Consider the following 26197-nt stretch of genomic DNA (forward strand, 5'->3'; position numbering starts at 1 on the left):
CAAACGCCTGTATTGCTTGCTGGTGAGCAAGATCGTCATGCATCACAGGAAGGCCACAGCCAAGAGAGGGCCAGGCCGGATGGGCAAATTGTCAACAAAGACAGTATTGCTGGCGGAATAGTAGACGGTGGATGATTTGTATACAAAAGAACTGTAGCGACGATAGCACGTTGCAACTTTGATGCGCAATAGACAATCTTAATACCGCGCATGATATGCTCAGACGTCATATGCCCATCTGCTTCCCGTCATGCAGGGTGACTGCTGATATGCTTCTCATAGAGCTCCTCACATTTCTTGACCCAGCATATTGATCTGTGAGAAAATAAGTAATAGACCGCGGACTTTCAAAACAATGTTTAGCCTTACCGGCTTTGTAGTTTAGCCCAGGATTCGAGGTGCATTGCCAGCAGTGCTATATTTTCCTCTACACTGGGCGACAAAGAGTTGCAAGAAGTAGGATGGCCCCGTTCATTTGATCCTGCGCAGACGAGAGAGTAGAGGTAGGTTTTCACCAAAGCAGATGGCCTGGATAGCATCCAGCCTACTAGATACTTAAGTCTACTAAGTACTTATAAACTACCTTAGGTACTAATAAACTCTTATCTAGCAAGGACACTAGTAGTTATATAACTCTTATAATAAACAGACGCCAGTGCAATAAAACCTTAAGGCACAGACAGTATCTTAAGCAAGCTGGCGTTGGAAAATACCACATCACACGACGGAGCCGCGATAGGGAGACGAATTATGTGTCAATCGTCAAAACAACCAGGCCCACTAGTGCGGTAACTGTTCATCTCGGAGCTTGAGTGTAGGCTGATCAAAGTTGTTGTTGTTGAAAATTGCATTGGCGAGGGAGGATGGCTGGCATAGGCCATCATAGATATTAAAACCGGGCCGATACCGCATTGCATAGAGCTGCCGTGCGGCCTCTAGTCCTCCCAAATGGCTAGCATCTCGATTTATACCTCGTTGCTCTGAAACTTGCTCTGAGGTTTCAACGAAAATCGTCAAATCCCAACCATCACGCAGCTCTGGTCGCTGGAGGAAGGTGCCATCCACAAGAAGTATAGCATTATCTGCGGCGAGGTGCGGTCGTTGTTCAATAGGCTCATCCTTATCAAGGTCAAACGATGCCGTGCGATAACGTCGATCACCATCTGGTCCTAACGGGGAGAGCAGAAGGGTGTTGATAGCCTGAAGATCACGCGCGTCATAGTAATAACCCTCAGCGGAGAAACGGCCGCGCGCATAGCGTTCGATCTTGGGTCTATGAAATCCGTCGATTGAAGTACGAATAACGTTCCTTCCTTTGACTGTGAGGATCTTTGAAAGCTCATCGGCAAGCGTAGTTTTCCCAGATGCTGTTCGCCCGTCGATTGCGACGCGAGTTGGAGAAGATTGGTTGATGCCTAAGATCAAAGATGCAAGCTCTTCAAGAGCCGCAGCCCTTTGCGCAGATGCCATTGACAAGGTCCTTAGCTAAATAGTAACAGTTTTACATGTTCGGGGATGCTGTCGGGAAGAGGTGGCCTAGACATGTTTAGAACTAATTTCAGAAGCGGTGAGAACGGTGGGATATAGCAGACGATCTTGCCAGATCGCTAGATCTACCAAGGTGTTTGAGGAGATTCGATGTATCCATTGCAGGTTTATTACAATACATACGTTCCTGAATAAAGTATAGTCATTACCACCATAGTTTTGCCTAACTGATAGAGCGGTCACCCTAAACATGATTAGTGTATTTCGGATTTATTCTTGGGAAATCAAGTCGAAAGAGTTAAAGGTCAAACTGATTTCGAAAATCACTGTACTCTGCAGTCTTCTCACATAATTCTAAGCTGATCACCTCTGCCTCAACTGATGGGACTATCAAGATCTGGGATGCTGCCAGCGGCCATTCCCTGCAGATGCTTAACGGCTATAGTGAGCTGGTTATAGGGTTGTTATTTTTGCGGGTTGGGCTGGGTTCCCCTATCTTTAGGACTCAACCCACTGGGTTTAGGCTCTATTTTCTAGGGCCCAAAACCCAGCCTATAACCCAGTGGGTTCTAGGGGGTCAACCTAAATACAACCTAAAGAACCTAATGGTGGATTTATTTCCTTTTAAAAGTCACAGCATCAATTTATAATACCTGTCGGCCTTTGAACACGTCTGCGGTGTCATTGACAAGGCCATCGGCCGCATCCGAAAGGACAGCTAAATATTTGAATTTGGGCATGGGATTTCATAAACTCTTCACAGAATTATCTTACATGTAACCATATAGCTCATTATGATGGCCGTAAGTGAATCTTCCGTAAGCTCCTATGCCCGTTCGGTGCTCGTGTCAGGAAGAGTGCGTCGAAGTGGACAGGCCTTAACTTCTTTCTGCTCAACGCGAAGCAGAAGGTGTCGGGCGCTGATGATCCCTCGACGCTGTGGAGTATGTTACCTATTGGATGCTCTATGAGCGCCAGGGAAAGGAGCGTATTGCCCGGGATACATTTGAGATTGCGTTTGCGGTACATCAGATCATCGTGCCCGCAGGCCATGAAAAGCCGCTCGCCAAAGACTGAAAGATGTTTGTGAAAGTCAGGATTAGCTAACAGGAGGCATTATATACAGCTCTTTATCCTGTTACTCTTCGATCCTATTGACTTCTCCTATTCTCTGATATCTGTAATACGGAAGCGCAATTCCAGCAATACTGTTCAATAGCTCCCTTCACCAAGCTACACTGCTGCTCGCCCCATTCTGCTTGCAGTAATATTCCAACTCATCTCCCCCGATGTGCTGAGCCGCCGTCTGGCAATAAAACAGAATGTCGTGATCGCTCTTGAGCGTACAGTCCGGACATCTGTCCCACTGTGCATCTCCCGTGTTGCGGTTCTTATATGCCGCGCATGCCTTCTCCGTCGCTTGTTTGTTATAAACAGTCTATCCATTGTCAGTTGAATTACCCTGGACCTTCAAAGTAGACCGGGGATGCAACGTACCACACCCTTGGCAGGATTGTCAACACAGATACCAGTGTAGTGTAAGTCCGCGAAAACACTTCCAGCTGTTAGTATGGCCTCACTCACAAAGGACATGTCGCAACAGACCTAGCAGCTAGGGTAGCAACAATGAGAGAGGTAGAGACCTTCATGGTTGACGGGTATATCAGACAAGAAAAGCTTGTGAAGAAGTGTATAGGACTGAGAATTTGTATTGACTTCTATGGCTTCTATTCCTCAGCAAAGTCGGCAGGTACTTAAAGGCCGATGGAAAGAATCACGAGCATTAACGGTGCGCCATGATCCTCGACAAAGACCTCTGGACCTTGTGATGGTAAAGTCGTATGAATTGATGAGCCCGAAGATTCCCCGTATGGCTTCAACGAGCACTGAGACAATTTCGCCCAGAAGTTTCGTAATGGAGACTAATGGTATGCTGAAGTCAATGCATGGTAGAGGACTGCAGCCTGGTATCTGTTTCACTCTCCGACAGGCAGTAGCTTGGCCCCGATGGCCGTTGAACGGGACGAATCCCTCGTCTATCATCCTATCGGAATCAAACGGCACCTTACAACGGGACGGCCCCGAGTGTGATCGACAACGGAGCTACACTATGATGAATGATAAATGACAGTTCCCAGTCTCTGTTCCGGCGTGAAGCACCGAGTCTCTCTCATTACTCTTGGCGAGCGCCGCAAATCGGACGTTTGGACCGTTTAGACGTCATATGGTCGCATCGAGGTCGGAACTCGCTCGTCAATAAAGTTCCGACAAGTCCAATTCTCCTCCCATTGGCAAAGATCTGCAGCCCACGGCCGTTGTGTCTTTCTGGGCTGACCAACGATAAATGGGACGTGACAGGATGAAGGCGCAGGGTCCACAGGACGATCTTTTTTGACGGAACTCTTAAGAGACTCCCCTGCGTTCATGGCGAGTTATTGTTGGCCAATCTGTTCGCCCAGGCCAGCCTCTTTGCGTATTAAGGGTCAGTACTTGATCCTTCGGCCCTAATATGTCTCAAATATTCAGCGTCGGTCATTCTTCGGGGAATCCCCTAGCTCGACCATGATAATCCTATACAACTCCGAACAATCGATTCACCATGTGAGACACAGTGTTTGTAGGGGACCTGAGCGTACATATGTGCTGGAATACAGATCTGTTAGCACGGCGTATATCTCAGATCACAATCCTCGGCTTCGTGCTATATGGGCCTGTTCTTCCCCCTATCTTCTATGTTGTATCTTTACATCTTCGTTCCAAGTCTACAAAAGTCAAATCTGATAACGCATAAAATGAATCTCCCTTTCGTGCTCTTCACAGCCTTGTATGCTAGCTGCGCTCTCGCTGCGGCTCTTCCCGCCGATCATGTCGATACAGACAAGGCAATCCTGCTCCTCGCTGATGGGACTGCCAAAACCATCGAGAAAACGGACCTCGCCTCTCACCTCAATGGCACCTTTGTCGAGACACCCACCGACAACTTCCCGCGGTCCCTCAAATCCGCCAACTTCAACGGCCTGCAGAAGCGGGGAGACCCCCAAATAATTATCCCGCTTCCTGATCAAGAGTTTCTAGGCTGGGACATTCCCATGTCCACCATCGTCCACGCCAACCAGGCTGACGCCACCGTCGCCATGGCATCAGGCCAAATGATCGCCAACAGCATCTCGGTTGGAACCTCCTTCACTGCAACTGTCGAGAAATTCCTCCAAGTCGGCGTGACCACGAACTACCAGTACACAAAAACCAGCACCCTCACTGGCACCGTGACCATGACCATCCCGAAGAACAAATGGGGAGCGATAGTGAGCAATCCTTTGACGCACCGCAAAAGAGGTTATGTCTTCACTGGCTCGCCTGGCAGCGGACAGTTTGACTACTACCAGGCAGATTCATTCACCGATGAGACTTATACCTATAATGACGCAACGCTGAACTGGGTGAAGGGCGTGGTGACAACTTGTCTAAGTGATACTTATCCAGTCAAGCGGTGCGTTGGAGAGGGCGACCTCAAATAAGCTCTCTGTTAGTTTGCAACGTTTCCTATGAGGTAGAGGAAGGTGACTTGTGATGGTGATCTAAAGTAGCTGTCGAGTCTGGGCGGAATGTTAGCTTCCAGATATGGGATTGAACGTTGATTTCCCAAGCTTGTAATGTTAGTCGTTAGCCCGAGTAACTCACTTATACATATGCTTTTTGAGCTGGATTGACCACCGAAGAAGGTCATCCATTGCTGTACAAGCTAATATATTCCTGAAAAACCTGTTGTATGGTTGTGATATCCAGAGCGTGCCACCATTCTCACTCCAGATATAGATGTTTGTCTCAGAGCAACTCACGGGAAGGGAAGAAAATTAATATATATGGCCCGTTGAACTCTATAATTGACCAAAGTTTGTAGATATACACCGGCTGTTTGATCGCTCAAGCGCTTGGCATGCTTGTTGCAACTGCTATTCTTCATGCTAGCTAAAACCTACAACCAAAACCAAACAGAAGTGTGCATCAACTGGTAACTCTCCAGGTTGCTCGAGTCCCAGAGTCGTCTGCAAATGACTTTACTGACAGATGAGCCGAATTCCCGGGTGCCTTTAAGCTCTAGGGTGCATCTAGAAACCTACGAAATGCTGGATACTATTTCCGCCAATCTGTGCATTAAGTAGCAAAGCACAAGTTCCACTGGTCTCGAGAAGCAAGTCCCGCCCTGCACAGTGACGGATATAGACTTATTGTACACCATCGCAAACCAAATGCATTGATCAATAGTGCTTACAGACATCTACTAGTCTACAGACCCTCCCAGAGTAGCCTAACTGATATACATCGCATGTTGACGGACGAGGGTATGGAAGGTGGTTAGCGCCCAGCGCTCTATTCCCCTAGGTAAATGCAACAAGTGGTCCGAGCGAGCGCTGCATATTGGCCTCATTATATTTTATAACTCTAACTCTGTATGACTATGCTATATCTTGTACCTAAACATCGGCCTTATAGAAATTTGGTTCTTGAGATATCAAAGCATTGAAGTTTGCAGGGAAGCAGGAAGTACAATCTGGAAGTAGAAATCAAGAGGCAGATCAGCAGTCGCTCAGAAATGCAGTTGCAATAGTGGTCCTTTATCACAGTTCTAAAGTCGTCCAAAGAACTTTACTGACGCAGATGAGCCGAAATCTCACTTCCCTTTAAGAGAGGCGGTTCTAGGACACAAAGAAATAGGAGGCTCAGGACTGAGCTGCCTGAAGAATTGAAAACTGATTTCTGTCGCCAATTTGCAATCTGGCATAGTGCTAAGGAACGGGAAAGATGGCTTTTGGGTAAGATGAAGTGCTCGTTGCTTGCAAAACACCTGAGTCTCAGCCTGGACGCAGTGTCTACTTTCAGACAATGAGCACGTATTTATAGTTCGCAGACTTACATTAAGAATTGAGCGGACGAGGCAAGAAGTTCGTCTTCTCACTAGAGTACAGAATGCAGTAACCTGCATGGTCGAATGGATGTCTTCGTTTACTGGTACTGGATCCAACCAGCCAATGGCCAATTACAGAGAATCAGGGCGGGAAGTTTTCCATCCGAGTTCGCCTTCGTATTCTCGTATTCGTAGTCTCGTACTCCTAGTCTCGTACATGCGGCGCAGTATTGGCTCCACAGGTCTAAGGTAAGAGGCACTCTCAGTCAAACATCGGACTGCCACTCGGATTTCTTCGACTGTTTAGCCGTGTGTGACTCATGAGCTAATGCTCCAAGTCAACACCACCGGCCCCATCAAACCGTACTCCTGATACGGCGTACTAGCATACAGCGGCTGTAGCTCTCCCGCTGTCGACCCGGCAATCTTAGTTTGGTTTGCATCCGTCTTGATCCGATTGAATAATGGAGTTGTCACTTCCACTATGATTTTATAAGTCTGACTGGGACTGATGTACGAGGATATGTCAATGACTGGGTTGACTGGGTCAATTGGAGGAAGCCTCCGTCCTCCGATATAAACGCGAGCAGTGTGAATGATCGGACCTAGCGATAGCTTGCCCTGTATGCGAGGGACGTTCGGTACAGTGAAGCTCGTCGAATATCGACCAATGCCTCCCACGTTGATCAATGCAGGAGAGATAGCGCTCCATGGTCTGAGCGCGATGTTGGAGAAGTTGTGCGATGTGATGGCTGTTTGGACTTGAGAGCGGCGGCGTGGAGCGTGAAAGTCTTCGATCGACAGGTCCCAACGTGTCAGGTTAGCTATGCCGTATCGACTTGATGCACTGCTGCTTGCAAGCATGATCAAGTCTGTAGGATCACTACTGCCGCTCTTCTCGAGACTTAGAATGCTCGTCTCATTCGGCGCGAACTGTAGAGAAACCGTGATCAATGCGGACCTTCTCTCAAATGAACCGATCATCTTTTTCTCCCCAGTCCAAGCATTGAGAAGGTGCGGTGTTCTCGCTCCATGGTCTTGGATGCTGATTTGGCAGGAGGTGGAGACGATCTGATCGTTATACAGAAAGACATAATCTACCTCGTCTTCGGGCCTGGACCGCTTCACCACGCGCAGTGTACCAGTAGTACAGCTTGGCAAAACATTCGGCGTGACTCCTGCCTTACTTAGGGCACCAGGGAGATCTGCAAGCGAGGAGATAAACTGGACGGATGGCAAGTTTCGTATCTTACGCCACCCGTCCTCCACAATTTGACCAGCCTGAGTATTTGATGTCACCTGCGGTAGGCCACCAACAAATATCACGGGTAGTCCCTTTCGAGCAAACTCTACCACTCGTGCCGCCACATCTTCCCGAACAAGATTGAAAGTAGATATGTTAAATTTGGGCGAGGCAAAAATCAGGGCCTTATAGCTTGGTCCGTCCGGAGCAAGGACTTTTGCCCGAACAGTAACCTGCGGTGGAACGAGGCTATCGGGCGCAACGTAATCGTGAGTGTAGCCTGGCAATAAATGTCAGCTCCATCTTCGAATTCATCAATTAAGAGCCTACCAGCAGCAGTTATATTGTTCGAACGAAGCAGGTCTACGGCGCTCCACGGGGTCTCGTACAGATACAGCGCCAAATCGATCTGTGGACGGCCCTGCTGCAATACAAATTGATTCCGCGAGATATAATCCAGGTAGTCCTTCATATGAATCCAAGCAGGTTGGATTTGATTCCACATCTCGGTGAACCCATAGCCGAAGGTCGTATATCCAGGCCATGTCGTATTGGGATAATTGCCAGAATAGGTGTACCCGTGCAGGACGACCATGTTGACACCCCCAGACCAGGCTCGTTTGATGGAATATAGAAGCTCTGGTATTGTGAGCATATAGGCCGGCTTATTCACTGCCCCCATTTCATTTGAGATGACGTTGCGATTACTGATATGAGCGGGCCCACTGAATTGGCGATATGCATCGATGTTATCACTGAAGCCTAGCGACTCACATTCCGGCGCATCGGAGAGAGGGATATCACCCAACTGAACAGGTCAGAGCCATCTTGGTGTGAGTAAAGGAGACGTACCATTTCAAGTGGCAGATTATACGCGGGCTGATTCGAATACTGGATCCCAATTCTGTTCGCCCACTGACTGAAATGGGCAATATAGTCCTGATATCCGGCATTCAGTGTCCGACGATAATCCGCATTACACGCACTGTCCTTCTGATCACCAAGTGTGTACATCTCATTGTACGAGGGCACAATCGCATTCCAGTTATTCTGCGGCTTGAAAAGAGCTGGCAGACATGAAAGAGCGCTGTACCCACGGTCCTGCTCAAACCTGCTCAATAGACTCGGCGTCCAGTATAACGATGAGAGCATCTCCATACTGTCCTCCCACGCTACAAAGTCATCAGTGGCGTTCTTATGAAGAACAAAGGAGCTCACCGTACCATACTGCCCCACTTCTTGCAGAAAAGTCAAGGTTTGTTCGTCACTCAAAATATACTGATCCCAAAAATCGGTGATCAATCGCGCTCCCATGGCATCAAAATGGTCAACAGTCCAAGAACCATTACCAATAACAGTGGTCGCATCGCGACCACCTGTGCAGCTGCGTTGGTTGGTATGCTTGACCCAGAAGCTGAAGACACGCCAAGTTGAATTGCCCAACGGTGCTGTCCAGTCTAGTAGACCATCCTTCACTTTGGCAGACAGATCAATAAACGAGAGTGGGTCCAGTGCTACAATCTTGGAACCGCCGCTTGAAGAGTCTGCACAGCGTTAGATAATGAGAGAATATTCATCTACATGATGTTACCATTAAGCACTTGGTACGCAATGACAGCAGTCAGGTTAGGCGTGCTAAAATCCTCTAGAGGGTGCATAAATGTCAAGCCCGATTGCAGCACGGATGACAATTCGGCTGGCGGCGGAACTGTGGAAGAATAACGTTGACCAGCGTGCACAGATGTGCTTCCCAGCAGCTTGACTCGGCCGTTATTATCTGGCCCATCCTTGGAACGGAAAATGAAGAAATACTTACTAGTTGGACGGCCAGCCCCGGTGTTCCTGGAACCGCAGGGACACCCTGTCCTTGGTTTGCGCCTACCGCGAAGTCCATACGAACCTTACTTTCCTTCGAGCCATTCAGAGCAGCCTGGAACAGGTCGTTGAAAGCCGGAGTGCCGAACCCATATACATTCCAGTCTGAGGGCGGTGTAGCGTTCATGCCCTGTGCTGTCGGAAGGCCATACAAGTAGAAGGGCAACAGTTCGATGCCACCGCCCCCAGCTTCAGCGATACGGGCGATATCCTCTTGGACGACGTCGGCAGGGACACTTGCATCAGGTAGCCTGCTTCTTGTCAGTACCTCACAGTCCGAGGGTAGCGAAAAACACACCAATAGCGGAATTTGGGACGGTAAACGACATCCGGGTTAACAAAGCCGGAGTCGACGCCAGAGGCAGATACTGCTACGGCCGCAAGAAGCGTATACAATGCTACCGCGCCACTTTGTACGACATAAAAGGCTCTCATGTTGGTTTAGCCTCAGTTATTTTGGACTGGATTTCACAAGCAAACTGTTTTTGATCAGAATCCAGGCTCCATCTTCTCGTGGTTTGAAGAGCTCCAGGTTATTTATGGCCGCAAGAGGTATGTAATCCCTTGAGAGAATTGACCATATCTCGGCATTAATTATCACGAAGTGCGGGCGGTTTCTGGGATCGACAGCCATACTTCTCGGATGAAATTGCGGGGAAGTGGAGTCATGTTATCGACGTCCCACGAGGTAGCAGCCAGTAGAGGAGTCTGCCCGTTCCCGTCCCTGGCGAATCCCGGCTGTTGTATGTTTGTCGTTTGTCTAGGTTTTTTGCTATGACTGGTTTAGCACCCTTACCGCCCCTATTTCGAGTCTGTTCACAGACTTCACTTGAATCCCATGGATCCTGACTGAATTGTATATTCCTCACTCAATACTCCGCACATCCCTTGTCTGGCTGCAGGTTGACAGCCAGAAGGCTCTTATTTAAGCTAAGCTATAGATGATACTAATCTGATCATACACAGATTATCACATTTAATACTTTCAGAAACTGCTCACCTACACTTATTCCTGGCTCCCTGCTGCTTGTGAACCACCTTACTAAATGACCTGTAATTTCCTTTATGAATCAGAAGGCTTTTATGTAACTTAAGGGGAAATGGCTAAAGGCAATCTTAAGTCATATGTTCAAGATTCTTTAAATTAATGAATATAAGTGCAAGTTCCAGACACTAGCTAAGAGTCACCTTCAGAGGTAATGAGATAATATTGACTTAATCTAGGGCAAGGCACCTGAGTACGTGGTCCTCCTTCATAGATGCCAGGCCTGGGCAAGATGGTGATGGTGACTCAGGTACATAAAAGAACTCTTTCACTATAACACTCATCTTTCCTTCTATGCTTACTGATACAATCTTCCATCCTTCGCCTCTCTCTCTTCTGTTATTAGATCTCTCAACCCTGCAAGAGTCTGAAACTATAATCCTTGTTCAATATTATCCTCTGAAACAGTTTATATATACTCTAGAAGCTACGAGGGTCTTCTGTTCTTTGTTACTAGTCATTGTTTAGTTAGCCAGTGTGAATGCTTACTAAACCCCTAGCAATGTGTATTAAGGACTCATGCTCAGGGTGAAAATGTCCTCGCCTAAGGATCTCTCCTTTCCTTAAACTGTTTAACCACTTCAAAGAAGCTCTATTCACCTACAATTATCCCTTTATATGAGTATAGTAGCACAGCATGCTGCTTTACTTTATAACACTATAGGTAACCTAACTATTAACATGGTGCTGCTTCTGCATGTGGTACATATGGTATGGTGGGAAGTATGCTAATACAATTTCACTTTTGGCTGTTTTATACATTCAGTCCACCTTGCCTCGCCTTTAGTAGCTCACGTTGGCATTTTTCTACCAACTTCAGACACCTTTGGACACTATCTTGCTCGCCTCTGCGCTTATAGCACTCTGCAAGAACACTCATTGAGGCCAAAACATGTTCGTAGCTGGCTGACATACACTGTTGCTTGGATTCTCGTGTTTCTTGAATAGCAGCAGCAAAGTGTTTCTCTGCTTCCAAAAGCTTGCCCTGCTGCATGTACACTGATCCTAACATAATCAGCACGCTCCGCTTAGGTGCTGCGGCTAGCACTCGAGAGTTGTGCAGCTTCTTCAATGCACGCTGGCATAAATCCACAGTTTCGTCGAGTTCGTCGCGATTCAAGTGGACATAGCACCTCATGAGGACGACAGTGCAAGAAAATCGAACATCACTCTGCCAAAGCGACTCCCAGTCTCCAGTCGTCGCGTCGTCGCAGAGGCACATCAAGTCCCCATACTCACCCAGTTTGATATAAAGAGCAGCAAGATCGGAGAATATGGAAGCCTTGGCATAGTCTGCCGAGTTCTCACGATCAAACATCTCCCGTGCTTCAAGGAGCAGAGCCTTGGCCTCTTCATTTTTATTCTGGGAAAGACACAGGTAAATCTGAGTACAAAGGAGGTTGAATGATTGTTGGCAACTTCCCGCCTTGCCTGTTTCTTCCTTGAGTAGGTGGTTCTCCATCCATGTTTGCATATCTCTTGACATGTCCTGCGCGAGATATTGTGTCCATAATCGAGACACCAGGTTTTCCTCAAATAGGAGACCTGATATTCCCGCGTCTTGGGGAGATGTTGAGGGTCCTAATAACAGTTCTTCGCCCTTTTCCGTCTGTCCTCTGAGCATACAGATCTGTGCTAGTAGAAGAGTGAACGACCGTTTCGCACGTCCTTCATTGACGTCAGGGTTGTTGTTAAACCGGCTCAGGGTACGATTGCACAAGGTTTCTGCCTCGTCATAATTTTTCAGGCTGGTGAAAATGCTGATCATGAGCCATTTGAGAGTAAACGTAGCTGGGTGGTAGTAGCCAAACATTTTCTCGACCTGTTCATGGAGGCTTATGCACATCTTCTCGACAGTTTCCGGTCTGTCTCGCTCAAGGAAGAAATATATAACACCCTGCATTTGCTCCACCTGGGCTTCTATGACATCCCGCATTTGCTCCAACTGGGTTTCCGTATAGACCTGAATGAGCCGCTTCTGAGAGAACAGATCAACAATGCGGTTCGCATGAGCTAGTAACCTCTGCGATATGTGCCAGAACGATGGAGTGCTCTTTTGCGGTATTTTGCTGGCAATACAGCCTAAAGCTACCGAAGACATTCCGTAGTTCCAGTTTTCATTGAGGACATGTATTGTCCAAGAATGCACGCAGTTGTGTATACTGAACCTAATTGAACCACTCTCGCCATGTCTCCCGCCTGCCTGCTCCTCGACAAGCGCATGCTCACGGAGAATTCGCACAGCGACGTCAAATTCAAATTCATCTTCTGTAAGTCTTTGAAGCCATTCAGGCTTGTCGAGTTCATTGCCCATCTGGAACAGTTCGAACCAGAGACCTTTATTGTCAAAATAGGCACAGAAACGCAAGAGATTTGCAGCAAGCTCGTTGACTGTACAAATACGCTCCCAGGTCAGGTTCCAAGTGGAATAGAGAGTTCGGTCATACGCGTCGGATGTTGGTGTTTCCTTTAGCAGCCGCAGCCATGATTTGTTGTACACAAGTAGATATTTTGAACAGCTGAATAGGGAAATACCTAGGTAGGCACCTGCTGCCACCAAAGCGAGTGGTAGTCCATCTAATGTTTCAGCCAGTGTTTGTATATCTGGATCTAAAGCGACATTAATGTCACAGTTTAATGCGAGCGGAGAAGTCTCACTCACCGTCACGTAAGGATGACCGACTGGAACGCTTGAGCAGTAAATCTACTCCATGGCTCAGGTCCGTAAATTTTTCTATCTGGACATGATGCCATAGGTCCGATTGTCGCCATCTGGATGTGATGAGTATGTGGCCATGATGAGCTTGGAGCATTCTGTGAAGATCCCAATTCCCCTGCTTGGAGTCGTCCGTCTGACACTGATCATAGCCATCGCAAATGACGAGCCATTGATTATTTTGATCCTGACTCAGCCAGTCAATGACGGTCAAGCATGCCTTGTTGGTATCATTGGATTCTAAAGCCTCTTTCAAGCCCGGCCAGGAGGGGTATTTCCGATGGACTCGCTCTGCGGCTGCGAATAGACTCTGCTTCACAGTGTCTGTACTTCGGTGATTAACCCAAAAAATGGCAGAGTATTCCTCTTTGTAGTCATTGGCGTATTTCAAAGCTATCTGTGTCTTGCCGATACCACCTAAACCATGCAAAACCACGGTAGTCCTTGAACGACTCGGCTGGAAAAGCTGCCGTATCTGGTTGATTTCTATAGACCGTTCCGTAAAGAAGGGAACCAGTTCCACGTCGAAGTTCCCCCGTTCGATCTTAAATGCATCTTGGTTTTCTTCGTTCGCTATATCAGAATGCGTGTCAGTGAATTCGTTGATGGACTTGGCCTCAATTCGATGCTTAATACCATCATTAAACTGGGATGTGCATTAAGCTAACTCACGAGGATTGGGCATGCTTGTAACTCTTGCACTTGCTTCGGCCACGGGTAGCTCCTCGAGCAATTCCCTCGCATATGCGGCCGCGGTTGCTGCAGCATACCTCTGCCATTCCTTGCTCTTGTGAGCATGTGAGTAATCGCATGCATATTCCTGCGGATTTTTATTCTTCTGCGGGTCGGCCATTTCGCCAGCTGTCGTGGCTAGATCTATCACAGAGGCTGGTTACCCACCCATGCCAAAAACTTCCGGCTCGAGAAGAAACTTACTGCCGGAGAACTGTTCGGCTATCCTCTTCTGTCTCTCGGCCGTAGTCGGAGGGATTCGAGAAAGAAGATCCTTTGCATACGCAGCTGCCGCCATTGCTGCATAGCCTTGCCAGTCATCGTTCTTATGCGAGTCCGAGTAGTCGCATATTCCGCGGATAATCAGGCAAGGAAAGTGGTTCGTCAGCCCTGCTGCTTCCATTTCAAAGCAGAGAACACCCTTTTCCGCGGCAAGTTTATCTCGAATAGACGCATCCTTCATTAACTGGTTTGCGGAAGCAATCGTACCATAGTGGATTGCTGGGCTGTCTTCATGTTCACCTCGCTCCCTACGTTTTATCAATTTGGTCGGATCATTGCCACAGACTACCGCACAGCTTCTCTGGCATTGTGGAGGGTGAACAACGTTGCTCTCATAAAGTCTGTCGGTAACCGAATCTGGCCGCTTATAGATTGGCTGGAGTCTGGGCTTCTTCTCGAGAATGTTATTGATTGCTTCATTAAGGTGGTGGCCTCCGCTCATATACTGGGCCTTTAGCCCATTCACTGCTGTCTGTAGGAATATCGGTGGCTGGTTCAAGAAGCCAGTGTGTTGGAAGCTCTGGTCTTGTATCGTCTTGCCAAAGTCGTACTGAAATACGCCTCCAGTCCCTTCATTCGGAGTGCTGACGACAATATCGCCGAGACGAATATCGTGCTTTGAACTTGGTGCGCCACCTCCAATGCCAACCATCAGACAAATCCTAACGTTGGGAAAGCTGTGCAGCATGTCTCTTGCGACGCATGCAGCAGGGGCTATGCCATATCCAGGCAGGACAGCAATGACAACATTGTGTTCCCCAATCTCACCTAACCTATAATCGTTGTTGTCATTGACGCAGACATAATTTGGTCGGCCGTGGCTCTCATCGAGGAACGCTTGTGCAGCAACATATTCTGTAGTTGTGGCGCATATCCAGCCTACAATATAATCATCATTGCTCAAAGCTTTCCCAGTGTTATTGTCCCCTGACGTTGGAGCGTCGTCATGATGTATTCTTAGTCTCTTCAGAGCGCTGGAAGCAGGCCCCAGATGTTCTCCAGGTTCATACGCTCTCTTCAGCATTATGCGACAGGTTTAAGGGCGTAGACTAGACGTGAGGTATTCGTGGGGACGATTTGGGCTCGCCTGCTGAGATTGTCTGGTATATTGCGAAGATTTAGCGTCGACGGCCTAGATTGCTCAAAAGATAGAAGCTCATTACCTGAGCCCCCGTCAAGCAGAAGGTTACTTGAATTGCACTGAAAGAGACTGCTTAATGAGAAAGTATGAAATCAAGGCAATAGGACTGGGGACCCCATATAATAATACCCGGCGCCGCTGGACAAGGCTGCAGCACAGCCACAACAAAGCGCCTTGTCGGGCATGAGTGTGTTGGATTTACGTAGCAAATGGGAGGCAGCCATCTAAAATGTGGGGGCGCAACATATCATACTCTGGTTCGACTAAGGCTTTCTAGTACGACGGCTCGTGTTTCATGATTTATGAATTGTCCAACCAGGACACCCGGTTTCGCGCCCAAATACTCCGGAGTAGATCATCACTTCCTCTTTAGACAAATTCTGTCTCGCCAAGGATACCTCGAGGTGATGTACGATCGACCATTACCGACTTTCTAGTAGAATGTGTACATGCCGGGTGCCGGCAATGGAACTCGCCACTCCTTTACCTAGGTAAGTAAGTAAACAAACATATAGAACACATAGGTAGCTACTAATAATATCCTAGATATAAAGATACAGAGTAGTAGTAATAAGCTAAAGATAATAGCTACAGCACCCAGGCTATATAAGACTAAGATATTCGCCTTAGATAAAAGCGGTATTTACTTACAGCCTGCTAAATTTATATTCTACTCTTTTTAAAAGTTTAGTCCTATTAGAGTCTTACCATAAAGATTCAATCCACTTTAGTGGTGGCTGAGAGCATAAAAATCACCTTTAAACACATCTACTGCATGATGGCTGTATCATGTAATCACCAATCATACAAATCATCTAATAAAAGACAATGTGTCGAAAGTACTCTGCTTCCTATACCTAAAACAGTGTACCTCTCTACGTGTAGCAGAAAGATTGCCTGGACTCGATAGGTATCACAGTCCGTGCAGTCTGGGTCGGGTAGGTACCTGATTGTATCGGACATGGGCCTGCTCTACAAGACGGGACGGCTTGCCATTGGGCGAGGCCGAGTCTCCGGGAAGTATTGGGCATGATTACCAGGAATTCCGAGTTCCGCGACCCGACTCGGATAATATTCCTGATAGCCATTCGACTCTGAAGGCATTGGTAGAGGATATGCGAGCTAAATATGGAAAAGCAAGAGCCGCAAGGGGCGGTAAAGCGCTTTCTGTACCATAGACACTGAACAACACGTATGTTACCCGAGACCTACTCGCTCTCAGGCAGCCGTTGAGGTAGTTTCTCACCTTGCCCATCATGGCTCTTCTGCATATCAGTGAGGGTAAGACCGAAGACTAATTGGAGGAAGTTGTATCACGTCGTTGGAAAGTAACCCTTCAAATTAGAGATAGATGACGACTACTCTCTATTCGTCTGCTTTCTTTATCATTTGAAAGCATTGTTTAACTGAACAACATAATTCTGCGTTCCTTTCATTGGCGTCTTTGCGCGAGTACAGTCCTTTCAGTCTGGGATGGTGACTTCCCATTCATAGTACCGGTCGTCCTACTGGCTGCCTGGTAAAGGCTGGCCACCCATAAATCGTGGAAATCCTTGGTAGCCGAGCCAGAGCTCACCAGTTCCCGGCGGGCCACCGACAATCTCCTTCTTACGACCCTTGAGCTCATCAACGTCCCAAGCGGCGAAGACGATCTTGTTTTTGAGAAACTCTGCTTCGGGGGAGGCAATCCAGACAAGGAAATCAGCAGGAAGAGAGACTGCGAAAGAAAAAAATGATCGTTAGTCACTTGGATACAGAGCCAGATTGGCTATGAAGCACGGGCGCAGTGTATACTTACTGTCATCATAGGCATATGGCAATTTTATCTTCTCAGCCAATTTGGCAGACATGGCCGTTTTGAGGAGTCCGGGATGCACATTGTGAAGACGCACTTGCGGGTTCTCGGCGGCAAAGGCCTCTAACAGCTTGACGGCGGCCATTTTGCTGCTCACGTAGGCGCCCATACCGGGAAAGGGGGGGAACAGGATGCCGGCCGTGGTTAGATTGATAAAGGTGACTGGCTTGTCCTCGTTGGTGCTGACAGTCTTGTTTGCCAGGACGACAGCCTGTGCCGTCACCAGCGTACCGACCACGGTAGTCTTGTAGCCGTCGAGAAATGTAGCCGGATCAGCTTCCAGAAGGGGAACAACGGGGGCCAGTACGCCGGCACAGTGGACGAGGATGTCGATGCCGCCAAACTCGGCAGCCACCTTGTCCATGGCATTGCGGACGCCAGAAGCATCGCACAGCTCAGCTGTGTGAGTTTGAATCGCCACCTCTGCGTGGCTGGCGCGAACAATCGTGGCGGTTTCCGCCAGGGCGTCGGCGCGTCGCCCGAGAAGGATGAGGGCTCGGGGACGCGATGCAGCAAAGGATGAGGCTGCGGCCCGGCCAATGCCGCCAGATGCGCCAGTGATCAGCACAACCTTGCCCGCAGTGGAGAGGCCGGCCTTAGTTGGATTGATGCTGGCATATGTGGCAGAGTGAGTGACTTTGGTGTAGGAGGGCGGTGGCGCTGCCATTATCTCAGACTGTGGGCTCTCTTTGCCTTTGTGTGGTTTATTTGCAGTGTGTGTAGTGCGCGAGAGTGAGTGTATAAATAGTCAAACGGATTACTGTCTTGTGGTGTAAAATATGAATCACTTTAGTATGGATAGATACCAGTAAGCGTGTAAGATGGTGCAAACAGTATGAAAGCAGAGGTGGGGGCAAGTATGGCCAGTCAAAACAAGGCTAATATTAGTGTAATACAGTATAGCAAAATTTAGCCTGGTTACTGGCTATATAACTAGTAGTAGCTTCCTAAGTCACGACATACTACCTTAGCATGTCACTCATGGTCGCATCTGCCTAATATGAATGAGTAGGCAGAACTAGGAGCACCTGAGTGTGGGGCTTTTACTGGCGATAGTGGGTGAATTGCTAGCTACTTATGTGTAGGCAGCAGGCTGGAGCCTCATATAGTTGGAGTAGAACTGGTAGTAACAGGGATTCTGGTGTTTGGGTGAACAGAGTGGCATAATGGGCGGAGAAATATAGAGTACGCACTCTGTAATGCTGTGTGGTCACTGGTCAGTCCAGACTCCGGACGGCTTGGAAACTAAGGCATGCACCTGGCTCAAATTAGGTCGGGGTATCCAACATCCAATGATTGACCAAGTTGTATGTTTTGACTAAAATAAATAAATTGCTTGAGCCAGGTTTCAATTCTCAAACCATTCAGCCTCCAGCAGATAGCTATCTGTCATTGACTCGAGTTACTTACAGACCATAACCAACATAATCAATCCATCTTTTCAGCCCCTGCTGGCATGAAAAATCATTCCATAACTTCTCCATGAACTAACAATGTAAAGGAACGGATTACTGCCAAGGCCTTTCAGAGCACAACCGCTTTCTAGACTGACTCGTAATGTACTCTGGAGTAGACATCCAGGGGTATTGATACAAATACAAAGGGGGCCAAAAAACCAACAGAAACACGAAATAAACTCTGTTGATTGGATGCAGAAGGGTAAGGTCAATAAATTAGCCCCAGTAGCTTAGCTTTGGAGAGTGGACCATGGTACCTGGACCAATCCAAAGAAGCTTTCTTTGCTGTTGAGCCCTTTTGGTCTTGGACTACACAGAGCCATTGCTAAAGGACAGGGGACTATAACTCCGCCCGGAAACCGGGATTCTCGCCTTCGAAATTTGGCTGTCGGAGACAATCTTCCATTCTGACTCATAACAGCGGGTTGAGCCTGGGGAGCTAAGCTTTAGCGTCGAGACTCTGATCGCGGCCTACCACTCTATTGTTAAGACTTGGCACTGTGACACCCTTGTCGCTGGGCGGCACATCCTTTCATTGGTACAGGCAACGACTTGGAATCGAGGAGCACACCTGCAAAACCTTTGCCACAGCATCTAAAAACCGGCGGTTGAGTGTCTATAAAGCTCTTGACACTCAATCTGTAGCTTTTTGACAGTTCCATCGCGTCTCCGTGTTGCCTTGGCCACAAATCAGAAACCCGTAGTATGTGGTAGAAAGTGAGAAAGGTGGGCCCCAGAATAGAATCATTGGTGGTAAAAGAAAAGGGGGGACGTACTTTTGTCCTTTATCTGACCAACAAGCTTTTTGTCTGGGATGATTTGCAAGACGGTGGGTCGGGAATCGCCTGGGCACGCGGGATTCTGATAGACAGCGCCAATCGAGACATAACGAGGAGGGGACGAGTAATAAAAAGCAGACGGAGTGATTGGAGGAGTGGTAGCCAATGCATAGCAAGGTGTGGAATGGCTGAGAAGGTGCATCGAAGGATCAGATCAATCGAGGGTTCCGGGGCCCTGTTAATTCTTTAAATAGTTGACAAGAGGCTAAACACGCCTGTCTGGATAGTTCGCATCTGAATTCTTACAAATTCACTAGACTTGGACTGGTTCTTGAGCAAGGAGTCAAGGACTGCGTTATAGAAAGAAAGAGTCTGAGCAAGCATAACTAAACGAGCAAAAGTTTTTGCAACCCCATTGTATCTATCTACTATTACCTAAAGGCTCAGAGTTATCTCAATAATAATCACGTGGTCGTAAGCGCTACGGTCTTGCTCCCCATTAAGAAGAAGGATAAATAGGCTGACATAATAATAATGGGAATTGTTATCTTCCCCAATAGGTACCGCACAATCCCAAGCCTGATTTCCGCGCTCGACCGTCGGGTTCCAATGGGTGTCGTTGAGGATGTTTGATAATTTCTTATCCCCTGGGCTGTCGCGGCGGACGCTCTCTCAGCAAAACGCCAGAGTGTTTTGCTTACGCTCTCGCAGGCTTGTTTACTCTTTTCCCTTTCTCTCACTACATTTGTATCAGGGCAATGACATGTGCAGTATTGTACAGTCAGTTGAAACCAATCAATTTCAGTTATAAGTAGTTCCATGCTTCTTACCTAATTCATTTGCCACGTGGAAATGCTCAGATTAATCAGCCTGCCAGTGAAAGAAAGTATACATTCCACTGTTCTTCCAGACCATCCTTACCAACCTCCTGCACTCCACCTATAAAAGGATCCCATACACATCTTGTTTATTGGGGCATATCCTTGGCCTTGGATTAGATATTTACTGGCTACAGCATCGGTGCTGGCGACCGGGACGTTCCACGTATACATGTAGCCATTCTGAGATTGAGGCGCGACACTGATAGAAGACCACGACCAGTCTGCATTGGCCTTAGATTTTGAACTCTAAGTGCCAGTGTATTTGTAAAACCCAGAGTAAAAGTCATTGCCTTCAACAAGGTAGTTGATGAGCTGGAGCCACTGGCTACCCTGATCGTCCAGGCCTGCCATGTTAATCGGCCACCCGTGTTTGGTTTGAGAAAATCCTTCCTTTTATTTGATGCTGATGAATAGCCGCATAAATGCGTATGGGACCATGATGTTGACTTTGTAGATAACAGTGTTGCTATTCTGTGTAAAGCTAACATTAGCGATTGTACCATTGGCTGGTAGGCTTTTGGTGCTTGGTGAGATTAACCAGGAGCTACCTCCACTGCTTAAAGCTAAAATGGCCTATACCTCAAAGGGGATACCAGAGGATCTGGGGTTGATTATGCTAATTATAGCCTCAGTTGATGAGGCTGGCAGTTCCAGTACCTATGCACTTCTTATACACTGCGTAGCCAAGAGTATTCCTGACTAATGACCAGGTGAGGGTGACGGAGCTATAGTCCGCAGAGGAAACACCCGCGTGGCTTAGGATACCAGCAATGTAGGAGCTAGTAAATTTAGCTGGGTCATGAATGCGAGGCTTGCTACCTGATACAGCGCCGATGACTGCTTGCATATAAGGCTTGTTGGGTAGGTAGACCTCGGCAAATAATACAGTCCCTGGCTTTGAGTTGAATACATGTCTAGATGACGCACCGCATCTCACGAAACTCTGACCATACCATACTCGACCTAATCGAAATTTGGCATTAAAAGGCTTGGGAATACCTTCAAACTAGTGCTGAAAAGGTTAGCAGTTATGGCCATACATAGGAAATTGCAGTGGGTTATCTTATATGGCTGCACTTATAATGTTAATGTTCCTGCCTAATCAGTTGAAGGGAGCTTCTCCTAATTCCCATATATCAAGACAGTAATCCGCAATATATACCTAGTACTGGTCTTCACCTGTTTATAATCTTATTAAAACATGAGATTTAGCAGCATGCTTATCACCATTATCTCTACCTTTCTATTGACTCTCTGCCAACAAACAATTGGCCGCTTACTTCCCATTAACATGGACCATTTCCCTATTTTCATCAACGAACAATGATAGATGACCAACCAGATGGCTCATGCCCGACAAATCCTCCTCTATCAACAACTGAACGGACCGTCTTCACTATTTGGGGATGTGTTGTCTACGGCTACCCCTCAACTGGCGGGGTTCTCAGAAAAGACGCTGACCTTGTTGATATGCTTTTCCTATCACTCCCCCGCTCTCATGTATCACTGCGCTCACCCAGTGCCGATGAAGAAGACAGATCCTGTAATCTTCTACGACGGACTGGTGCGACATGGTGGCCAAGTAGGGAGGATTGGGTTGAGGTGCAGCTTGATGGGAGGGAGATGACTGAGGAAGAAGCAAAGGTGGTGGAGTTTGGTTGGCCGACAGATGGAGTGGGTGTCTGGGTGTTAAGGTTTGCAAATGCTGAACAACTACCAGGGGATTTTGGGAGAATGCATTTAGCAATGAATATGGAGGAGAAGATACAGATCATGAGAGAGTATGGCGCTACATTTGTGGAAGATGTCACACAGGTGGAGGAACTTCATGATACATTTTGAGGTCTACTAGTCTTAAGATAGGGACTTGTGGAGAGGAATTTGTATATGCTGTATATAGTACTGGACGGAGCTGCCGCAGCCCATATCATCACTGAGAGCCATAGCTGTTTTGGCCTTTGAGAAACTGAGACACGCTCTCGTCAAGTCAAGCTCTGGGACGCCAGACTGGCAACAATGTTTACTAAGTAGTCGGCGCTAGGCCAAAAGTCCGAGTCGGTTATTCTCGTGATCGACAACAAAACACGCCATCCCCTCAGTAGTGGAGGAATAGGTCAATATAAACTGATATCGCCGCCCCTAGCGCTATAATAGTTTGGATGTTTTACATCTCCTATGTGCCATTTTGCTGGACCAGATGAAATCTCTGCCAGGGACTGTTTGTGCTGTTAGTGCATAGTTAGCAGTTACACGCAATGTCATGTCCAACGGAGGAAGACCCTGAAGGGGACCTTAATGCGGAGACGCTGCTGGTTGACAGCCATCCCCACCCACAGAGCTACTCTGGGGAAATCAGAACTGGATGCACTCTCCATCCTCCCCTACGAGCTATCCGAAACCCTGAAATCCTGTGGCTCAAAAAAAGTTCACAACACTGCCGCTACTCTGACACGCATGACTGGGATCGATTTGCCTCGCTCCCGTTAAGGTGTACAGCGCTTTAGAGAGCGTCAAGGGACTAGTAGTGGAGTTAAACTACAGGGATAATAGGCCACTAAGAGTCCCGCGGGATTCTTAGTGGTCTTTACAGTGATTCGGATTACTCCGTCCGGAGAGACAGGCAGATGATCAACGGAACAGCTAGTATAAATCTCGAGAATTGAATCAATGGATACACGTCACCTCCCGTCTGCAGCTATTCTTCGTATCATTCCCATATATATCACCACAAGGTAATTGCTTTCCAGTCGTTGTTAACAAAGACGGCCTATGGATATGGAGCCCAAAGGACAGTATCTAGTTGCATAAGAATCTTAGAGGCCATCTAATCATGCTCCATAATTAGATTGAATTAATCCCAGACCATAAAGTATCCACAAAATCCTTCCCTGCGATTTATAAAAATGTGCACCAGTTATAATATCTCCCAGTGTCGGCTATATCTGAGAACCGCACTATGACAATCATTGGACTGAAGATTGCACTCAGGAAGGTATCCACACAATAGTCTAAGAGAGACAAAGATCATAGAAACAGTACTTCAATCAATTTTTCTTTTTGCCGCGATTAGCAAGTAATATTCAGTCTAAACAGAACTCTCCACCATCCTCATTCCAATCAAGCCCTCTTTGAACGGTGGATAAGCTTCGAATGTCACTCGAAGCCTAGCCAAGCCAGCCATTTGATGCCGTTCAGTCGAGCTTCTCTCTCGACCGCCATACAAGGCAATCATAGCGGCGTGCATCTTCGCGTAATTGGCATTCTTCGCAAACTCTTGAATCGGTAATCGCGAGCGAGGAGCCATGGCCTCTGATATCTTTTTCAGCAGGCGAGCCGCTTCCAGGCCGGGGAGAATAAGAGCCAAACGGTTCGGACGATCTGGATTCCGCAGCGTTGTGGTTGGGCGCTAGTTTAGGGCAGCTATCGAAAGGCAGTTTCTAGACTCTAGTAGTACTAGACTTTAGCCTAGTAGGCAGTCAAGTGACATAAAGCCAACACGCCTCTCATCCCCATTGCTCACTCGCCCTGGGCTGTCTCAGAATCTAATCCGCAACCGCTGCCACGCGATGAAATTAATTCTCCCTCAAATCTTGTCTCTTTGCACCGCTGCACTCGCTGCTCTTGCTAAGACCAGCCCCTCACAGCAAGAATTGCTCGTCGGCGAGGACTTTATGGCCCAACAAGACAACAGAGTCCCCGGCCACAACGATGCCATCTACGACACTGTGCCTAAGGATGACCAAATATTCAAGATTGAATTCCTAGAGATCGCCCCGATACCTATTATCGCGTGAGATCTCCCATCTCCTTAAAGTACAGCTTAATCTTAATTATAACATTCTGACATTAACATCCTGATGAAGTGACCGTGTCTTCTTTGTCTACCTACGCGGTTATCTACCTGAATCTAAAAAGAAGGAGCTAGCACTTTCTGATGAGGGCCTCATTAATGCAACCCTCAAAGTGAGCGCCTCTACTGTCTATCCGGGTGGTAGTCATGATAATGAGGACTCCACTACAGGGCCATTGAAGACTACGCCCTTTAATGATCTAGCACACCTCACTATTCGTAATACCTATGGAGTTCAGGTTGACTACATGCCTACTAGCGGCCGCAGTGATATTTTACTAGATTTCCAGATTCCTAAAATGTTTTTGAGGAGTGGTATGTGGACTTTTAAGGTTGATGCACGAGTTGGAGATGTGAATAATACATGCCTATTTGCTATGAAGTTGACACAATGGTTAGAAGGGGGCCTTAAATAGGATATTTGGAATGATCTAGAAGCTCCATGACACAACTAATGTCACACGTTCTGTAATTTCCTGTCAAGATTTAGAAGCCGCGCGAAGACCTTTGAGAGAGAGGAGGAGGATGAAGAGGGGAGGGGTAAGTCTCCTTCCAGTTTTTAATAACATGTTAGCACTTGATATTATGCTCTAGGTCTAGATCTAGTCCCCCCCGTAAACACTTCGTTATTGCGATATCAAGGTCTTTGAAAACGGCCGTTTTGTATGGAATCCAATGTGATCGGCTCCGGGGGTTGATCAACTCGGCAGGGAAATACGGTTTAGTGAATAAAGGCAATGCTGATGTCAATGGTTATTACCACCAGCTCGACAGAAAGGCTAGTAGGCAGTAGCAAATAGGAGGCAAAATTATTCTGCATTATCCAGCTCAGGATAATGTCTCCAGATATCCATCGAGTACTTCTGTCTTCTATCACTGGATAAATATTGCTTAATGCGGGGCCGATTTTTGACGGCTTCGTAGTGTGTAAACACGTTCACATACTGGGCCGACTGTTCCAACTTTCCCACAGCCTTAGGGAAAGCAAACTTGACACCATCAATACACTGCCCGTTCACGGTCAGTCAGAGTCAGCACGAGAGGGAGGGAGAGAGCTCCTGAGCAATAGCTGGAGCCCCCCCGTGTGAATACACGTACCTGGAATAGAACTAGGTCAGCATACGTGAATGTCGTCCCGTACAACCACGGTTGATCCAGAGCCTTCTGGGTCTTGAGCACCCTCTCAAAGTAGGAGAGAAATTTAGGCAGACGATTCTGCAGGTAACATTTGGATCTCCTCTTACTCTCCTCCAGTTGATCTTCATAGTATAGCTCCATTGCAATTGGGTGATGACACTCGTGGACCTCGTCACTCAATCCATCGAGCGCCGTCAATGTCAGCGCATTCACATGGTAGACAGCATCACCGGTGGGCACCAGACCCAAACGCGGACCCAGATAAAGAAGGATGTTTGCTGTCTGGCTGATAACGAGATCCCCATGCTTCAGGATCGGCGGCGCGTACGGCGGGGGGCCAGACCAGTCGCCCATGAGGGTTTTGTCAACGTGTGACCGTACAACCTGTAAGCCACCTTCTTCTTGTGCAGTATCTCTGTATGGTGCACCGGCTTCTTCGAGAGCAAGCCGTATAAATTCTCCTCGTCCAGGCGTTCCGGGCCAGTAGATGAGATGGTACTTATTGTCTCCGGTAGGGGTTTGCATTGTTTTCCAGCTGACTGTTGGGGGGTTCTGGGGGTTTGAAAAACGTAAAACAATGGAACAGATGGTTCAAATTGGATTAGAACTCTGGAAAGTGATGAAAGTCTTGGGGGGAGGAGGAGGGGAAGGTAGGGCGTGGGTAATATATGGTGTTGAGACGGATGCCTGCGAACTCCGTATTGAAAGAGCACGTCATCTCAATTTCCTTTAAAGGCTATCATTACATTTTTGAGTGGATGTGACCCAGGAGAGACCTCGCGATTTGCCCGGAAGAGGAAAGTGGAGGCA

At 47.6% G+C, this 26197-nt stretch overlaps 6 protein-coding genes across 6 annotated transcripts; 2 read left to right on the forward strand and 4 right to left on the reverse strand.

The window, feature by feature from the left end:
• Nucleotides 1-780: 780 nt before the first annotated feature.
• On the reverse strand, nucleotides 781-1470 carry ALT_2412 (uncharacterized protein; the record flags this gene model as incomplete). Its single annotated transcript, XM_033564569.2, has 1 exon — nucleotides 781-1470. One exon carries the CDS (start codon nucleotides 1468-1470, stop codon nucleotides 781-783), a length of 690 nt encoding a protein of 229 aa, XP_033420460.2.
• Nucleotides 1471-2713: 1243 nt separating this feature from the next.
• ALT_2413 (uncharacterized protein) lies at nucleotides 2714-3137 on the reverse strand (the record flags this gene model as incomplete). Its single annotated transcript, XM_033564568.2, has 3 exons — nucleotides 2714-2926; nucleotides 2986-3043; nucleotides 3094-3137. The coding sequence occupies 3 exons, from the start codon at nucleotides 3135-3137 to the stop codon at nucleotides 2714-2716; spliced, it is 315 nt and encodes a 104-aa protein (XP_033420459.2).
• A 1143-nt stretch (nucleotides 3138-4280) lies between these two features.
• ALT_2414 (uncharacterized protein) lies at nucleotides 4281-5006 on the forward strand (the record flags this gene model as incomplete). The annotated part of the gene is made up of 1 exon (XM_033564567.2): nucleotides 4281-5006. One exon carries the CDS (start codon nucleotides 4281-4283, stop codon nucleotides 5004-5006), a length of 726 nt encoding a protein of 241 aa, XP_033420458.2.
• A 1706-nt stretch (nucleotides 5007-6712) lies between these two features.
• On the reverse strand, nucleotides 6713-17950 carry ALT_2415 (uncharacterized protein; the record flags this gene model as incomplete). The annotated part of the gene is made up of 12 exons (XM_089599338.1): nucleotides 6713-7917; nucleotides 7968-8445; nucleotides 8490-9181; nucleotides 9229-9394; nucleotides 9454-9763; nucleotides 9811-9940; nucleotides 11473-13167; nucleotides 13220-13846; nucleotides 13946-14149; nucleotides 14210-15214; nucleotides 17005-17145; nucleotides 17227-17950. The coding sequence occupies 12 exons, from the start codon at nucleotides 17948-17950 to the stop codon at nucleotides 6713-6715; spliced, it is 7377 nt and encodes a 2458-aa protein (XP_089456484.1).
• Nucleotides 17951-23966: 6016 nt separating this feature from the next.
• ALT_2416 (uncharacterized protein) lies at nucleotides 23967-24666 on the forward strand (the record flags this gene model as incomplete). Its single annotated transcript, XM_033562832.2, has 3 exons — nucleotides 23967-24190; nucleotides 24264-24565; nucleotides 24650-24666. The coding sequence occupies 3 exons, from the start codon at nucleotides 23967-23969 to the stop codon at nucleotides 24664-24666; spliced, it is 543 nt and encodes a 180-aa protein (XP_033418723.2).
• A 393-nt stretch (nucleotides 24667-25059) lies between these two features.
• ALT_2417 (glutathione S-transferase) lies at nucleotides 25060-25912 on the reverse strand (the record flags this gene model as incomplete). Its single annotated transcript, XM_033562833.2, has 2 exons — nucleotides 25060-25257; nucleotides 25349-25912. The coding sequence occupies 2 exons, from the start codon at nucleotides 25910-25912 to the stop codon at nucleotides 25060-25062; spliced, it is 762 nt and encodes a 253-aa protein (XP_033418724.2).
• Nucleotides 25913-26197: the final 285 nt, after the last annotated feature.

Source organism: Aspergillus lentulus (assembly GCF_001445615.1).
Source record: "Aspergillus lentulus DNA, contig: Alt04, strain: IFM 54703, whole genome shotgun sequence".
In the NCBI taxonomy this organism is placed as follows: domain Eukaryota; kingdom Fungi; phylum Ascomycota; class Eurotiomycetes; order Eurotiales; family Aspergillaceae; genus Aspergillus; species Aspergillus lentulus.